This window comes from Staurois parvus, unplaced genomic scaffold (genome assembly GCF_062004578.1).
Source record: "Staurois parvus isolate SC_StPar_1 unplaced genomic scaffold, SC_StPar_1.0 ptg000018l, whole genome shotgun sequence".
Taxonomy (NCBI): domain Eukaryota; kingdom Metazoa; phylum Chordata; class Amphibia; order Anura; family Ranidae; genus Staurois; species Staurois parvus.
The window spans coordinates 24,464,977-24,481,486 of record NW_028317814.1 but is presented as its reverse complement, the minus strand read 5'-3'; the positions used below and the strand labels follow the sequence as shown (position 1 = coordinate 24,481,486).

The 16,510-nt window shown below is 43.4% G+C and overlaps 1 protein-coding gene across 1 annotated transcript in view; it reads right to left on the bottom strand.

Annotated features, from left to right (window-relative positions):
- Positions 1 to 1,857: 1,857 nt before the first annotated feature.
- The window catches only part of DNASE1 (deoxyribonuclease 1), a 40,462-nt gene continuing 25,809 nt past the window's right edge, over positions 1,858 to 16,510 (bottom strand). Inside the window, exons 6-9 of the mRNA XM_089683311.1 lie at positions 15,079 to 15,191; positions 12,015 to 12,169; positions 9,808 to 9,904; positions 1,858 to 5,072 (exon numbers count right to left, since the gene is read on the bottom strand). Of these exons, the coding sequence (XP_089539437.1) occupies positions 5,019 to 5,072; positions 9,808 to 9,904; positions 12,015 to 12,169; positions 15,079 to 15,191 (419 nt within the window). The 3' untranslated portion in view covers positions 1,858 to 5,018. The remainder of the gene's footprint in view (positions 5,073 to 9,807; positions 9,905 to 12,014; positions 12,170 to 15,078; positions 15,192 to 16,510) is intronic.

Genomic DNA, 16,510 nt, shown 5'->3' with positions numbered 1-16,510 from the left:
TTGTTGGCGGGGAGTCTTCCCTGCCAATCAAACACAATGATTACTGTGGCTGGCTATAGCTGGCGGCACAAATCATTCAGGAAAAACCTGACAGGCTGGTTGTACACAAGTCTATCGATCCTTAAATTGAAGGGTTTGAAAAGTAATAGGCAGTGAGCTGCTCTAAGATTACATTTTATGCAGCCTGTACATTATGACTTCATCATTTGTTCAAAAAGTACAGAATAAGGCAGTATATGCTTTGTATAAAAGCCAGAAACATAATATTTTTTATTTACTCCAAATGTCATAATGATGGCACTGCCTGAGCACACCCACATTTCAATCTTTCACAACCACACAAAATATATATATATCAAAATTGGACTGCGCTAAGTTCACAAATTAACAAAATAAACTGCAATCTTTAAAGTATTAATATCAAGTATAAAATATTAATATTTTATTTGTATTTTGCTTAGTGTTCTCACTTTAAAGATTGCACGGATTATTTTGTTTGTGACCTTAGCGCTGTCCAATTTTGAAATAAGATTTTGTGTTTAGAAATTCACATTTAGGACTAATAATAATAAATCCTCCTGCGCGTCAATGGATGATCCCTCAACCAAAGCTGCTCACACCCACACATTTAGGACTGCTGCTATATAGGTATCTTATACAGGGTGCAGCAACATAACTTCCTTTTATGAAATGCGTGCCATTCAGGCTGTAGCGGCCATAGCGGGGCGGGAGTGGTCTCAGGCGACAGGCGTAGTTCTAAAGTTTTTGTTCTCTTCCAGGTCAGTCATCATCATGCGTTGGAACAGTGAGCAGCGTGCGTTTGCCATAGAGGCCTACTTTTTGAACGGATTTTCTGTGATCGCAACCCAACGCGCATTCCGACATCGCTTCAATGTAGCCCCGTTGGGGGTTTTAAGGGAACACTAAATTTAAATTTTAAACTTTAAGGGAAACAGTTATGGCTGTTTTAAGGGTGATTTAGTCAAGGACTGAATCGTCCAGTGCTTATCTGTTCCTGTCCTAATTTATGACGCTAGCTTTGGAATGTGCGCACACTGGAAGAGACTCACGCTGACACACAAGTTCAGTCTATGAATACTTCTAGTTTATTATAATGAGAAAGTGAACTTATATATGCAAAATGATGCAAGAGTCATGTGAGAACAGCATAAGCATTATATTAGTCTTTGATTGGTCATTTCCACACGAAAACAATCTCCGTCATGGTATAGGTGTGATCTTCTTCCAGGCCTTATCTTATAGGAAAATAACATTCCTTTGTTTCAAGTTGGCACGGTGGGAGGGGGGCAGTGTGTGTGAGCAGACATTTCTTAAGCAAAGATTTCTTATAGTACCACAATGCCCAGCAGGCAGAAAATATTCACACAACATATGTATTAAAGTATAAAAGTAAATATATATAAAACTTATAGAAATAGCATATATATATATATATATATATATATATATATATATATATATTCAATAGGAAACGAAATATGCATTTTACCAAATCCATCACAAGGGAACACTTCCCGGAGTGCATCTCAATAAGGGGCGATTTGGAGTGGCCAGCCCGCTCCCCCGATTTGGCCCCTTGCGACTTTTTTTGTGGGGTTTTTTGAAATCCCACATTTATGTAAACCGTCCAAAGACCCTTCAAGGCCTGAAGGCCAACATCCGTGCAGAAATTGCCAACATACCCACTGCTATGCTGGTAAGGGTCATGAAAAACGCCAGAAATCGGCTTATTCAGTGTATGGTCAATGGGGGGCGTCACCTACCTGATATGATTTTCAAAACTGTGTAAACAGAACTTTAGATATGTACCTACATTATTAAAGACAATAAAAACAATTCTGATTCATAAAACGGGTTTTATTGCGGTTTGAAAAAAGGAAGTTATGTTGCCGCACCCTGTATATAGTTAACTCTTTCACATATATGTTCATTTATTTTTTTCCTAAGCGCAACAGCACCCCCTTTTATCTTTTAAATATATTTGCATAGGTTATACACAAATCATATAGCTTTCACTATCTAACATAATATCTACATACTTTTAATACATTTACTAAGTAATCCAGCAGACATTTAAAAATTAAACATCATAAGGCCTTGTTAACACTTGTGGCCAGGGTTTTGCCACCCCCAGAATACCCACCTTAAGCTATTATAAGGTGTTACACATGTTGCAGCAACGATGCTTTGTGGCCATGACAAAATGTATACCCCGTGTCATGATTGACATGGAGGTACTGCTGCCAAACACGACCAATTCAAGTAAATGTGTACGGCTCCACAACCACCCTGAAACCAGCCAATTGTATGCTGTAGCTCTGGCTTTTCAGGGTTAACACATCAACATATCACCTCTCAGTCTCGTGTCATTCACCTTCTGAAAAATAGATCTGCTTTTCAGTGGGGAGGCAAGTGCTGCCGCAAGTGTTAATGAGCCAATACTCTGTCCTAATTTTTTCCCACAGATTTTTCCTCATTTACACTGAGGGCCAGTTCACACTATAGAAACGTGTTTCGGATGTGTTTCCGCATGCACATTTTTGATGCGTCTTTGGCGCGTTCCGATGCGCTTTTTTTAATGTGTTTTTTACACATTCAGGAGCGTTTTTTATGCATTCCAGTTCATTTCTTCCCCTCGTTTTCTTTAAATATTTTTTTAAATAGGGACATGTGCATTCCAGTGCACTTTTTGTGCATTCCGGTTAGTTTTTTATGCGTTTTACCGCATTCCAGTACTGTGCAGAAAAAAATGCAGCCTATTCTTCTTTTTTTTTTTTTATATGCAACCGGAACGTACTTCTAAACGCAAGCACTGATGTAAACTGACATTGACAACCATATCCCTACTTTTTGCATTTTGGATGCAGAAAAAAAAGCAACTGAAACGCATGGAGTGTGAACTGGCTCTGAGAGTTCAGTTGTTGCATGTACCCCACCAGTGTCTCTCCTTTTTTTTTTTCTTCCCATACGAAGTTAATTTGTCCTGTTCATCAACTATCACACCTTTACCAGTTCACATATTTAAATTAAAAACACAGTATATATGGTACAGTATATTACAATATAATACTTAAGCTGTCATCACTGCCTGTTTTGAGTTGCCAGAATCCATTCTCCATTGATCTTTTGATCTCCATGTCACAAATTAAAACTTTTAAAAGAAACCTATCACGAAAAGGAATAGCGATGGCTGCCTTTGCTTACCCCTCCTACTGAAAACTTGAAATCCCTGAAATGTCCTTCTCCAATACTGGATTCACTGACCTGGAGTAAAGATGCAAAAATGACTTTTCTCTTCCTTTCCTCATTTGCATACATATGAGAGTCAGTGTGGATGATTAACTGAAGGAGTAAAGCCTGTTATTTTTGAAAAGTAACTCATCTATTGTGCATACAAAGAAATGTTCAACTTTCCTTGCACATAATTTGGCATGCTTTGCAAAATGTATTTTTACCACATTCACTAAAGAAATCCCCTTGAAATAATTTTTAATGCTTTACTGCTTTGATAAATCAGCCATAACCACTCAAAGTAATGAAGCAAGTGAGGCAGCATAACAGCCTAGCATTTTCAAAAGGACAGCACCAGCAGCCTCCATATTTTATTTATGATACTTTATTTTAAAGCTGAAAGTGATTGCTTGTTTTTTAATTAACATAACAAATGTTATACTTGCCTACTCTGTGCAATACCAGAGCTTCCTGGAACCTCCTCTTTTGGGGTCCTCTGACTGCGATTTTGTCTTCCTCCTCTGTGTCTGCCCCCCACACTTGCTATCTCACTGTATTTGACTGAGAGCAGCATGCACCATTAGCTGGTTATACAGAAGTCTATCAGATTATTATACAGTATTTATGTAGCGCCAAAAGGTTTGCTCAGCACTGTACAATATAGTGGGGAACAGTACATGAGACAATACAGTAACAAGACAATATACGAGGGGTTCATGGGCCCTGTTCTTTCGAGTTTACAATCTAGGAGGGAGGGGATAGTGGTACAGGAGGAAATGGAGGAGTGGGGGATGGAGGAGTGGAGGAGATCAGCTGTTAGGTGAGGGTGGAGTAGGCTTCCCTGAAGAGATGGGTTTTCAGGGTGCGCCTAAAGGTGAGGAGGGTAGGTGACAGTCTGATGGATCGGGGTAGTGAGTTCCAGAGGATGTGGGAAGTCCTGAAGAAGTCCTGCAGTCGGGCATGGGAGGAGGAGACCAGGGAGCTAGAAAGTAGGAGATCTTGTGAGGAGCGAAGAGTGCGGGTTGGGTGGTATTTGGGTATCAGGTTGGTAAGGTATGTTAATGTACGTCAATGTTAGTAGTTTGAGTCGACTTCTGTACAACCACTGTCCCCATACATGTATCAAAATTGGTTGGTTCCTTCTGGACCGGCCAAATTTTGATCCATGTATGGCTGGCTTAACTGAGGTATCTGCCAAAGGGTATTTTTTTTACAAGTTGGCAGAGGTTCAACCTCTAAAAGATCCTGTCTCCAACCTGAAAAATTGCAGGTGAAAGCACAGGAAAATTTGACTACTTCAGAAAGAGTCAACTCCCTAGCACAGCCCTCTCCCTTCTTGTACATTATAGCCATCTCCTCTTATTGAAGTATCTAATTACTCTCTGTGCTGGCCCAGCTCCTCCACCCTCTTCTACTTGAGTGACAGATCTGAGTCTGCTGTAGCTACTGACATCCAAGATGAGGGCAGATCCCAGCAGCAGTCTGAGGGTTTTTGGATGTCTACACAAGGAAGGCTTTTACATGTAACTACCATGTATGAAATAATTTAAATGAATATATAATGGAGATTGTTGTTGAATGATCTGATCTGGCAACAGAGTCTCTTTAAGTAAACTTAATAGTTGTGCAGTGTACAGCGTATTCTTTTCTTTTTTTTTTTTTTCTTCATTATAGGATAGGATGTGATTGCTCCTTGGTAAGTTACATGGATCATTCAAGGGTCTCGGTGCCCATGCAGACGAGGCACGACGTCCTTTACCGCTTTCCTAAGCTAATGTCAGATCCAGCTCCACAGGGTAGTGGTCACTCACAGCCAAAGCCTGCAGAGAGATGAAAAAGAATCTATCAATCCTTAATGGCATGTTTCATGATGTACATTGTTTCACCATACTGCCCTACAGCATTGAACATCACCCCTCTCCACCCAAATTCTGCTTGTTCTTACTTCTCTATGGGAAACAGACACTCCTATGGGCTGTAAATTGAAAAAAAATAGAAAATACAGTATCTCACAGAAGTGAGTACACTACTCTACCGTAGAGATCCCTGCTGAGCAAGCAGATCCGCTAAATGGGTCCGTCCCGTGTGAAAGAGCCCTAAGCAGGTGGGGTGGGTTTATTGTAGATTCAGGAGGAATAGTAAGGGTAGGTTAGTGTATCTCTTATTAATGGTATGCCTTAAAAAATTCATAAACATGCAACATTATGACCGTGACAGAGAGTACTGACTCATTCATGCAGATATACAGTATCTCACAGAAGTGAGTACACCTCTCACATTTTTGTAAATATTTTATTATATCTTTTCATGTGACAACACTGAAGAAAAGACACTTTGCTACAATGTGACGTAGTGAGTGTACAGCTTGTATAACAGTGTACTTTTGCTTTCCCCTTAAAATAACTCAACACACAGCCATTAATGTCTAAACTGCTGGCAACAAAAGCGAGTCCACCCTGAAGTGAAAATGTCCAAATTGGGCCCAATTAGCCATTTTCCCTCCCTGGTGTCATGTGACTTGTTAGTGTTACAAGGTCTCAGGTGTGAATGGGGAGCATGTATGTTACATTTGGTATTATTCCTCTCACTCTCTCATACTGGTCACTGGAAGTTTAACATGGCACATCATGGCAAAGAACTCTCTGAGGATCTGAAAAAAAGAATGGTTGCTCTAGATAAAGATGGTCTAGGCTATAAGAAGATTGCCAAGACCCTGAAACTGAGCTGCAGCGCGGTGATCAAGACCATACAGCGGTTTAACAGGACAGGTTCCACTCAGAACAGGCCTCGCCATGGTCAATCAAAGGAGTTGAGTGCACGTGCTCAGCGTCATATCCAGAGGCTGTCTTTGGGAAATAGACGTATGAGTGCTGCCAGCATTGCTGCAGGAGTTGAAGGGGGGGGGGGGTCAGCCTGTCAATGCTCAGACCATACGCTGCACACTGCATCACATTGGTCTGCATGGCTGTTGTCACAGCAGGAAGCCTCATCTAAAGATGATGCACAAGAAAGCCCGCAGAAAGTTTGCTGAAGACAAGCAGACTAAGGACATGGATTACTGGAACCATGTCCTGTGGTCTGATGACACCAAGATAAACTGGTTTGGTTCAGATGGTGTCAAGTGTGTGTGGCGGCAACCAGGTGAGGAGTACAAAGACAAGTGTGTCTTGCCTACAGTCAAGCATGGTGGTGGGAGCGTCATGGTCTGGGGCTGCATGAGTGCTGCCGGCACTGGGGAGCTACAGTTCATTGAGGGAACCATGAATGCCAACATGTACTGTGACATACTGTAGCAGGGCATGATCCCCTCCCTTTAGAGACTGGGCCACAGGGCAATATTCCAACATAACGACCCCAAACACACCTCCAAGACGACCACTGCCTTGCTAAAGAAGCTGAGGGTAAAGGTGATGGACTTGTCAAGTATGTCTCCAGACCTAAACCCTATTGAGCATCTGTGGGGCATCCTCAGACGGAAGGTGGAGGAGCGCAAGGTGTCTAACATCCACCAGCTCTGTGATGTCATCATGGAGGAGTGGAAGAGGACTCCAGTGGCAACCTGTGAAACTCTGGTGAACTCCATGCCCAAGTGGGTTAAGGCAGTGCTGGAAAATAATGGTGGCCACACAAAATATTGACACTTTGGGCCCAATTTGGACATTTTCACTTAGTGGTGGACTCACTTTTGTTGCCAGCAGTTTAGACATTAATGGCTGTGTGTTGAGTTATTTTGAGGGGACAGCAAAAGTACACTGTTATACAAGCTGTACACTGACTACGTCACATTGTAGCAAAGTGTAATTTCTTCAGTGTTGTCACATGAAAGGAGAGAATAAAATATTTACAAAAATGTGAGATACTGTATATCTGCATGAATGAGTCAGTGCTCTCTGTCGCGGTCATAATGTTGCATGTTTATGAATTTTTTAAGGCATACCATTAATAAGACATACACTAACCTACCCTTACTATTCCTCCTGAATCTACGAAAAAACCCACCCCACCTGCTTAGGGCTCTTTCACACGGGACGGACCCGCTTAGCGGATCCGCTTGCTTAGCAGGGGGGATCTCTACAGTGATCCCCACTGAGCAAGCGAATGACAGCACTGTGTCTGTTCTGCTGCTGCAGAGCCGACACAGAGCTGCTTGCTCTCCTCTATGGGCGGTCGGATGAAAACAGACCGCCTGTCAGTTTTCATCCGATCCGACGGATGGAAGAGGAATTTGATCCCCATCCGTCCCTTTTTGACAGATTGGATCGGATGACGGCGGGTGTAAACGGACACATGTCCATTTACACCCACCACTCCATAGAGGAGAATGGAGGTTCTGATCGGGTCCGTCTGAAAAACAGGTAGGCGGACCCGATCGGAGCGTTCGTGTGAAAGAGCCCTTACTAACCTCAGAAAGACATCTGTGCCTTGTTCCCTTTTTTCCCCTTCTTCAGGCCTAATCTCCAATCTGGGAACATGGTATTAATAAAGGCAAACGCTAGGTTCAAGCTCTGTCACATGACCAAGCAAGTTACATGACCTAGAGAGTGACATCACCACTCCCCCTGTTTTCCTATGGCAGTGATTTAATTGCCCACTTCGATAAAGAAAGAATTGTCAGGGGAGCACAAGTCGAGGGATTGTTTTGGCAAGGTGACAGTATCTTGTTAAAGGATAAGTTCACCTTTTGTAACATGTTACACCCATATTCAAGGTGTAACATGCTACCGATGCACCAGCCCCCGTTTTGACTGCAAGCAGAGGATCTTCTCCCCCCACTCACTCTCACAATTTAATGATGGTCATTCATTCACAGTGTTCTGTGAATGGTAAACTACAAGTACCAACTTCGTTTGTGGCTGTCGGCTTGTAGTTCTCAAAGAACTTCCAGGGCACTTTAGAGCACTCTAGTAGTTCATTGAGTCTTCCTGTCATTGTGTACCTGCTTATACAAGGTACAAGTAGACAGATACGCCGACAAGTCTGCAGAAACCTTGTATTGCTTTGCTTTGCAGGCTCATAGTAAAAAAAAAAAATAATAAATGTATATTTTTTACCTACAAAAAGATGTGTATTTATTATTTTTTTACAAAGGTGAATTTATCATTTAAAATGATATTAAAGGCAATTAAATAAAAAAATAAATAAAAAAAATAACAAACATGTTATACTTACCTGCTCTGTGCAGTGGTGTCTTCTCGGGACCCTACTGGCGCTCCTGGGTACTGTGTATGTAGGTTAGTGTAGAATGCATAAAAAGACGAGCCTTTACAGCTTTAAAATTAAACGTGAAAAACGAATGAGCTCAAAAGTGGAAACTCCGCTTATTTGCCTCCTCCCCCCTCCACTGCCATATTTGACACCTTATGGGGAGGAACGGGTGCCTGGTTTGGACAGGTACCCGCTCCTACTTCCGGCTCAGTTCGCCGCGGCGAAGTGAGCTTGCAGTTCAGCCCCCTCCTTTCCCTGCAGTCTCCTGGGAACTTTCATAGGTCCCAGGAGGCTGCCAGACCAATCAGGAGGAACAGCTCCACTTGCACATGCGCAGTGAGCAGCAGGCTGTGAAGCCACAAGCTGCCACAGCCTGGTGCCCACAGTAGAGATGCCGGCGCTGTGGAGGACAGAAGGAGAGAAGGGACTGCGTAGGTGAGTACATCACTGGACAGGTAAGCGTGCGTTTATTAAAAGTCAGCAGCTACAGTTTTTGTAGCTGCTGACTTTTAATAAACACAAAAACAGCTGGAACTCCACTTTAAAGTGTTACTAAAGGCAGATTTTTTTAAAATTTAAATAATGTATTCTACTCACCTGCTCTGTGCAATGGTTTTGCACAGAGTGGCCTTGAACAGGGGCGGACTGACCATTTGGAAACTCGGGTACTGCCCGCGTCCCAGCGTCAGTAGGGGGCCCCATGAGATGCCCCTGGTACCTTTTTCATAGGCTTTTTTGAGTTTGGGCAAGGACACAGGGGCCCCATGACCCCTATTGCCTGGGGGCCCCATGAGTTGTCAGTCCGCCCCTGGCCTTGAACCTCCTTTTCTGGGGTCCCTGCCATCAATCTCTGCTCCTCTACTTCTCTTTGTACCCCCACACCAAAGCTGCTTGCTAAGGGAGCACATAGTGCATAATTGCTCCTGAGCGGTGTGTGTCTATGGAGCCACACTCCATAGAAACACATAGCTTGGCTTGGCTCCACCCCCCTGGCCTCATCACAGCATTTGAATGACAGCAGCAGGTGCCAATGACTCCTACTGCTGCCTGAAGTCCTGCATGAGGAAGAGAGGGGAGAGAAGAGATGCAGCCATGCACAGCGCTGGATCGACTGAGGACTCAGGTAAGTATACAGGGAGGTGGGGGGAGCACCATTTTTTATCTTAATGCAGGGAATGCATTTAAGGTTTAAAAACATTTTGGCTTTAGAAGCACTGCGAACATTCTCAGAATGCTATGCAAGGTTCAAGAAATTTGACACAAATCAGCACAGAAACACATGAAAAAGACTAAACACATTTTCCCCCAAACAATATCAATTCACATGAACATTTTTTTTCGCTGACTTACCTCCTCTAGTGTCAGCTTGTACTGTTTATGAAAATTGAAAACTTGAGCTGAATCTTCTACTATGGCATTCTGCAGGTCTGCACCGCTGACAACTATTCTGAATGACAAAATAAAGGTCACTTTTTACTGCCATGTTTACATTTACTGATCACGATAAATGAGCACACTAAGGCCTCAATCACACTGGCACTCCTGCATTTATCTCAATTCAGGAGAAGTCATCTGGGAATGAGAAACAAGTTTTAGGGTTCATTTGCATAAACTTTTATAGGCCTTCCTGCGTCCTGGGAATGGCTACATGCGACCATAATCTAGTAAAAGCTGATGCTTCCAGCTCATGAGATGTATTTGCTGAACAAGAGTACATCTGCTTACAGCCATTGTCTTGAATGTCAGGCTTCACACAGCAACAGTAGCTTCCCAGGCATGGAGCAGACTGCTTGCTCTCCAGCCATTCGTCCCTGGGCACCCTAAGGGGCGGTTCACACTATAGAAACGCAGTCCAGATGCATTCCGGATGCGTTTCCGCATGCACGTTTTTTACTAGTTCTAGTGTGTTTTTGATACATTTTTAGGTAATTTTTCCCTTCTCTTTTTCTCCAGTTTAAGGACATGTGCGTTCATGTGTTTTTGGTGCGTTTTGGTGTGTTCCAGTGCATTCTGGTGCGTTTTTCCGCTTTCCAGTACAGTTCTGTGCAGAAAAAATGCAGCATGTTCTACTTTTTTTCTGCAACTGGAATGCACTGGAACTGCAAGCACTGGTGTGAACTATGACATTGACACCCATATCATCTACCGTATTTTTCGCTCCGTAATACGCACCTGACCATAAGACGCACCTAGGTTTTAGAGGAGGAAAGCAAAAAAAAAAATATTCTGAACCAGTGGACTGCAGACATAGTACAAGAGATGACCAGAGACTGCGGACACATTTACATTGTGCAGACATTTACTATGTGCAGACATAGTACAGGAGATGACCAGAGACTGCAGACATAGCACAGGAGATGACCAGAGACTGCGGACACAGTACAGGAGATGACCAGAGACTGCAGACATAGTACAGGAGATGACCAGAGACTGAGGACATAGTACAGGAGATGACCAGAGACTGAGGACATAGTACAGGAGATGACCAGAGACTGCGGACACAGTACAGGAGATGACCAGAGACTGCGGACATAGTACAGGAGATGACCAGAGACTGAGGACATAGTACAGGAGATGACCAGAGACTGAGGACACAGTACAGGAGATGACCAGAAACTGAGGACATAGTACAGGAGATGACCAGAGACTGCGAACATAGTACAGGAGATGACCAGAGACTGCGAACATAGTACAGGAGATGACCAGAGACTGCGAACATAGTACAGGAGATGACCAGAGACTGCGGACCTTTGGGGAGTGGAAGGGGTGGTCGGGTACCCGAATTTGACAGGTACCCGCTCCCACGTCCGCGGAGTTGTCCTTCCCCCTCCCTCCTCATAGTCTTTTGGGACACGTGACAGGTCCCAGAAGACTACATGGCCATTCACAAAGCACAGCACTTCTCACACATGCACAGTGGGCACCAGCCATGAAGGTACAAGCTGTCTCAGCCAGGTGCCCACACTAAAGATGCCGGCGCCAGGGAGAGAAGATGGTGACACCGCTGGACCGAGGAACAGGTAGGACCACTGGAGGTCTGCAGGTTCTGCTGCACAGAAGAGCCGCGTGGCCGGCCCGGTATTCTTACAAGGCGGCGGCAACAGGGGGAATACCGGACCAGCTGCTCCATATTCTCTCCATAAGACGCACAAGCATTTCCCCCCATTTTTTGGGGGGGGGGGGAAACGCGTCTTATGGAGCGAAAAATACAGTACTTTGTGCGCTTTGGATGCAGAAAAAAAGCAACTGAAGCGCACGTAGTGTGAACTGGCCCTAAATGTAAGTACTGCTTGGTGCAGCAGCTCTTAGGCATCATTTACTGTAGATGGGTATAACTATCTGTAAACCCGTGCGAAAGGCTGTCTTTACCCACAAAGGTGTTCTGTGCATCCATATGCAGGCAGTCCCATTCATGTCTATTGCTGCATGGACACAGACGCCGGTCCCAATTTGACAGGTGAGTGCGTGTATCTAAACGCACAACGTTACTAGTACCCAAACCAGCTGCTTTCATTTTAGAAGAACAGAAACTAAACTGCCTTCTTTGTTCTACTTACCTGTCATATGCACAATGCGATTTCCCCACAGTGGTGTCCATGTCATGAGGAATCAGCCAGAGAAAGTCCTCGTAGGTGTGCAGACGTATGCTGTCCCAGTCAGATTCTGTGACGTAACTGCACCCAGCATTGAAATCTCCCAGGAAAATAATATTCTAGAAAACAAAGAGTAAAAATACCACAAATGTTTCCTACAGAGTACAGAGCATATAATAAACCCATGGTCCTTGAATGTGCGGAAATTGATGTGCTTAACTTTTCCTGTGCGTCTAACCTACTGAACAGTACAATATCATTTTTATTGATCTCTATTAGAAAAAAAAATGTTGATGCTGTCTACTCTTTACAATATATTATTGCCCGTTTTTCACAAATTTTGTGACTCCTGTACTGATGGCTATCCAAGATACAGATTACTCTCTATTTCACCTTTTTTGTGAATATATTAGGTAGACTTTGTATAGATTCAGCTTTTCTTAATTTCTATCTTCTTATACTTGGTCCCTTCTTATATTTCATTTTGTCTGCTCTCCCCTTTTCTATTCTCTCTGGCAACTCTTGTGCATTATTGTCTATCTCAGGGGTCTCCAAACTTTCTAAACAAAGGGCAAGCCTACTGTCCTTCAAACTTTAGAGGGGCTGGACTGTGGCCAGTGGGAGAAGAAAATGTCCTGGTGTCAGTGAGAGTAAAGAATGCCCCATCATTGGTATCAATGGGAGCAAACAATGCCCCATCATTGGTATCAATGGGAGCAAACAATGCCCCATCATTGGTATCAATGGGAGCAAACAATGCCCCATCATTGGTATCAATGGGAGTAAAGAATGCCCCATCATTGGTATCAATGGGAGTAAACAGAGCTCCATCATTGGTATCAATGGGAGTAAACAATGCCCCATCATTGGTATCAATGGGAGTAAACAATGCCCCATCATTGGTATCAATGGGAGTAAACAATGCCCCATCATTGGTATCAATGGGAGTAAACAATGCCCCATCATTGGTATCAATGGGAGCAAACAATGCCCCATCATTGGTATCAATGGGAGCAAACAATGCCCCATCATTGGTATCAATGGGAGCAAACAATGCCCCATCATTGGTATCAATGGGAGCAAACAATGCCCCATCATTGGTATCAATGGGAGTAAAGAATGCCCCATCATTGGTATCAATGGGAGTAAACAGTGCCCCATCATTGGTATCAATGGGAGTAAACAATGCCCCCTCATTGGTATCAATGGGAGTAAACAATGCCCCATCATTGGTATCAATGGGAGTAAACAATGCACCATCATTGGTATCAATGGGAGTAAACAATGCCCCATCATTGCTATCAATGGAAGTCATAGTGCCCTATTATTAGTATCAATAGTACTCCATCATTGGTGTCAGTGGGAGGAATAGTACCCCATCGATGGTATCAATTGAAGAAATAGTGCGCCATCATTGGTGTCATGGGAAGAATAGTTTCTCATTGTCAGTGGCAGGACCTATGCCACATTTATGCTGAAAGTGGGAGGAATAATGCCCCGAGGGCTGGAGAAAAGCAAGTAAAGGGCCACATCTGGCCCTCGGGCCGCAGTTTGGAGATCACTGGCGTATCTCCCACTACTTATATTGCCACAGGCGATCATTAAAGAACATGTACAGTAAACACAAACATTTCATATTCCTGATATGTTCCTGCTGTACCATGTACTTGTATAAAAAAATATCCTGTTCTGTTTGTATTGCTTCCTTTGTGTGAAATCCCTGGTGTTCCTGCCAGTCCCTCTGCTTTCCTATTAAAAAACTGACCACACTAGGCATGAAAGCACAGTATGGTCAGTTCTCTTGCTGTGCTGGGAAACCAGTGTGCTTGTCTCCAGTGATAAGATTTCTGCTGACCCCACCCAGCCTCTGCAAAGGCATTCTCTGCGAAGATCGGTATGCTGCTGTTTCTCCTCACCTAGCTCTTATGCAGCTGAGAACAGAGGCTAAGTGATCACTTATAAAAAATGGAAAACATAGTATTCATAATGGTTTTTATATCTATACACATATGTTTTTTAAGTGCATACAGAGTACTGCTTAGAGCAGTTTTGTGGCAGCAAACTGTCCAGGCATTTTACTGCAAGAATTTCCTGTGTGATCTGGAGGTACCAGTTATATTCCTATTGTATGTATCTAGGTCATGGCGGAGAGATTCAGACTGGTGGCTAGTAGCAGCACAATCATCCCCTTGCAGAATACAAACCAGAACACCCATTGTTAACCTTCCTTACAAAGAGCACCAATGTCATTGACTGCTATGGGCAACACCACCATTTACAACAGGGGTCCTCAAACTACGGCCTGCGGGCCACAAATTGCCCGCCAAAGTCATTTAACTGGCCTGATGGGCCGGCCAAAAACAAAAAAACCAGGGGAACAAAAATGGCACCGCACTAGCAAATAGCTAGGCTGCTCTCTAGGTCCTTGCGGCTGAGGACCCAGCGAGCTACCTAGCTATTTGCTGGCGCGGTGCCATTTTTTTTTCCCTGATGTTTTTGTTTCTGGCTGGCCTGGCGGGCTGGGTAAATGACTTTGGGCAGCCTGGTGAAGACTCGCCTCATGATTTTACCCTCTGCAGCCAGAGGAGCAACAGGAGAGGAGGAAGAGAGCACACCAGGCACCAGGTACAGTGAACTGTGGTGTCCAGTACGTTACAGTGTACCGTGCATTGTGGTGTCAAGTGTATTACAGTGTACAGTGCATTTTAAATATTTTATTATTTTTTCCTGTGTTTTGCACTACAAATAAGATATGTGTGGTGTGCATAGGAATTTGTTCATATTTTTTTAAAACTATAGTCCAGCCCCCCAACAGTGAGAAGGTCAGTGAACTGGCCCCCTGTTTAAAAAAGTTTGAGGACCCCTGATTTACAATATAGTACTGTGATCAACCATGTGGGATTCTCTTCTAGATATACCTGTGGAATTTCCATAGATGGTACATGTAGACATTTTCTTTAGTAAATACTATAAAATATGGAATATTATATTTTAAAAATGATTATACATCCGGGGTCACAGTACTCACATCAGTTTTCCATTTGTCCAGCACATCACGGTAGACATCATACAAGGCATCTATCTCACGAACAGCATCCTTAGGTGCAGAATGTAGAGGAACCAGCACAAAATCTTGAATCGCTGGGAAAAAAAACATAATATAACACATATGGCCTTGTATTGGTATTCATTTATGGCTTCTGGCTTTTTTAAAGAGTCCACTTAAAATGATATTTAGGTTTTTAGATGCCACAGAGATAGTCCACAAAACAGTTTCTTATACCGGTCCAAAAGTTTGAGTGCCCAATGCTTCGTTTTAGCCCTGAAAATTAAACCATATCTCTAAGTATCCCAACCACAGCACCACCTGCCTGGAGTTTGCATGTTCTCCCTGTGCCTGCGTGGGTTTCCTCCGGGTACTCCGGTTTCCTGCCACACTCCAAAGAGATGCTGGTTGGTGAATTGGCTCTAAATTGTCCTTATTATGTGTATGTATGGATGTGAGTTAGGGACCTTAGATTGTACGCCCCTTGAGGGTTAGGGACTGATGTGAATGTACAATACATATGTAAAGCGCTGCGAAAATTGACGGAGCTATATAAGTACCTGAAATAAATAAATAAATAAGTAAAATGTTTCTTCTTTAATTTTTTTTTTAATTAGGATTTAGATTAGAACAACTGTCAACTTTTACATCTTCCTGTATCCTCCAAATTTTCCCTCGTGTGTCACCAGGACAGAACTTCCTGAATCTCCTAGAGCAGTGGTTCTCAACCTTCTTAATGCCGCGACCCTTTAATACAGTTCCTCATGTTGTGGTGACCCCCAACCATAAAATTATTTACCCAGTAATTATAATTCATGAGTGTCGTTTTACCTCCAATACTGCTGCTTTCAACACAGTAGCTGCTTTTAACAGAGTAGCTGCTTTCAACACAGTAGCTGCTCTTTACACATTGGAAATATGTGTTTTCCGATGGTCTTAGGTGACCCCTGTGCAAGGGTTGTTCGACCCCCAAAAGGGTCGCGACCCACAGGTTGAGAACCACTGTCCTAGAGAAATAAGGCAGATGTTCATTACACTCACTGTTTAGTATGGTAGGGGAAGGCTAGTACCCAATTTGTTGTTGTCTGTATCCCCATTGTAGATTTTCCTTCATTTCCTGCTTAGGTGCCTGTGCAGGGCAAAGCAATCGGCCCCCTTTAATGGCATTGGTGATGGTACAATCGCCAAGCACAATTGCTGTCATGCAGGAGTAACTTAATCCCCCACACCCATAAACAATGGTGAGGGATGTGAGAGATGTAGACTGTGCTCCTGGTGGGGCCACTATTAAAGTCAACCTCTTGTGTTGCTCTGATGGGCAAATCACTGCTACCAAGCAGAATCTAGAGACAGTTATTCTTGACTTATGAGATTAGGTCACAAGGTTACAATTTATGACAGGCTTGCTTTAAAT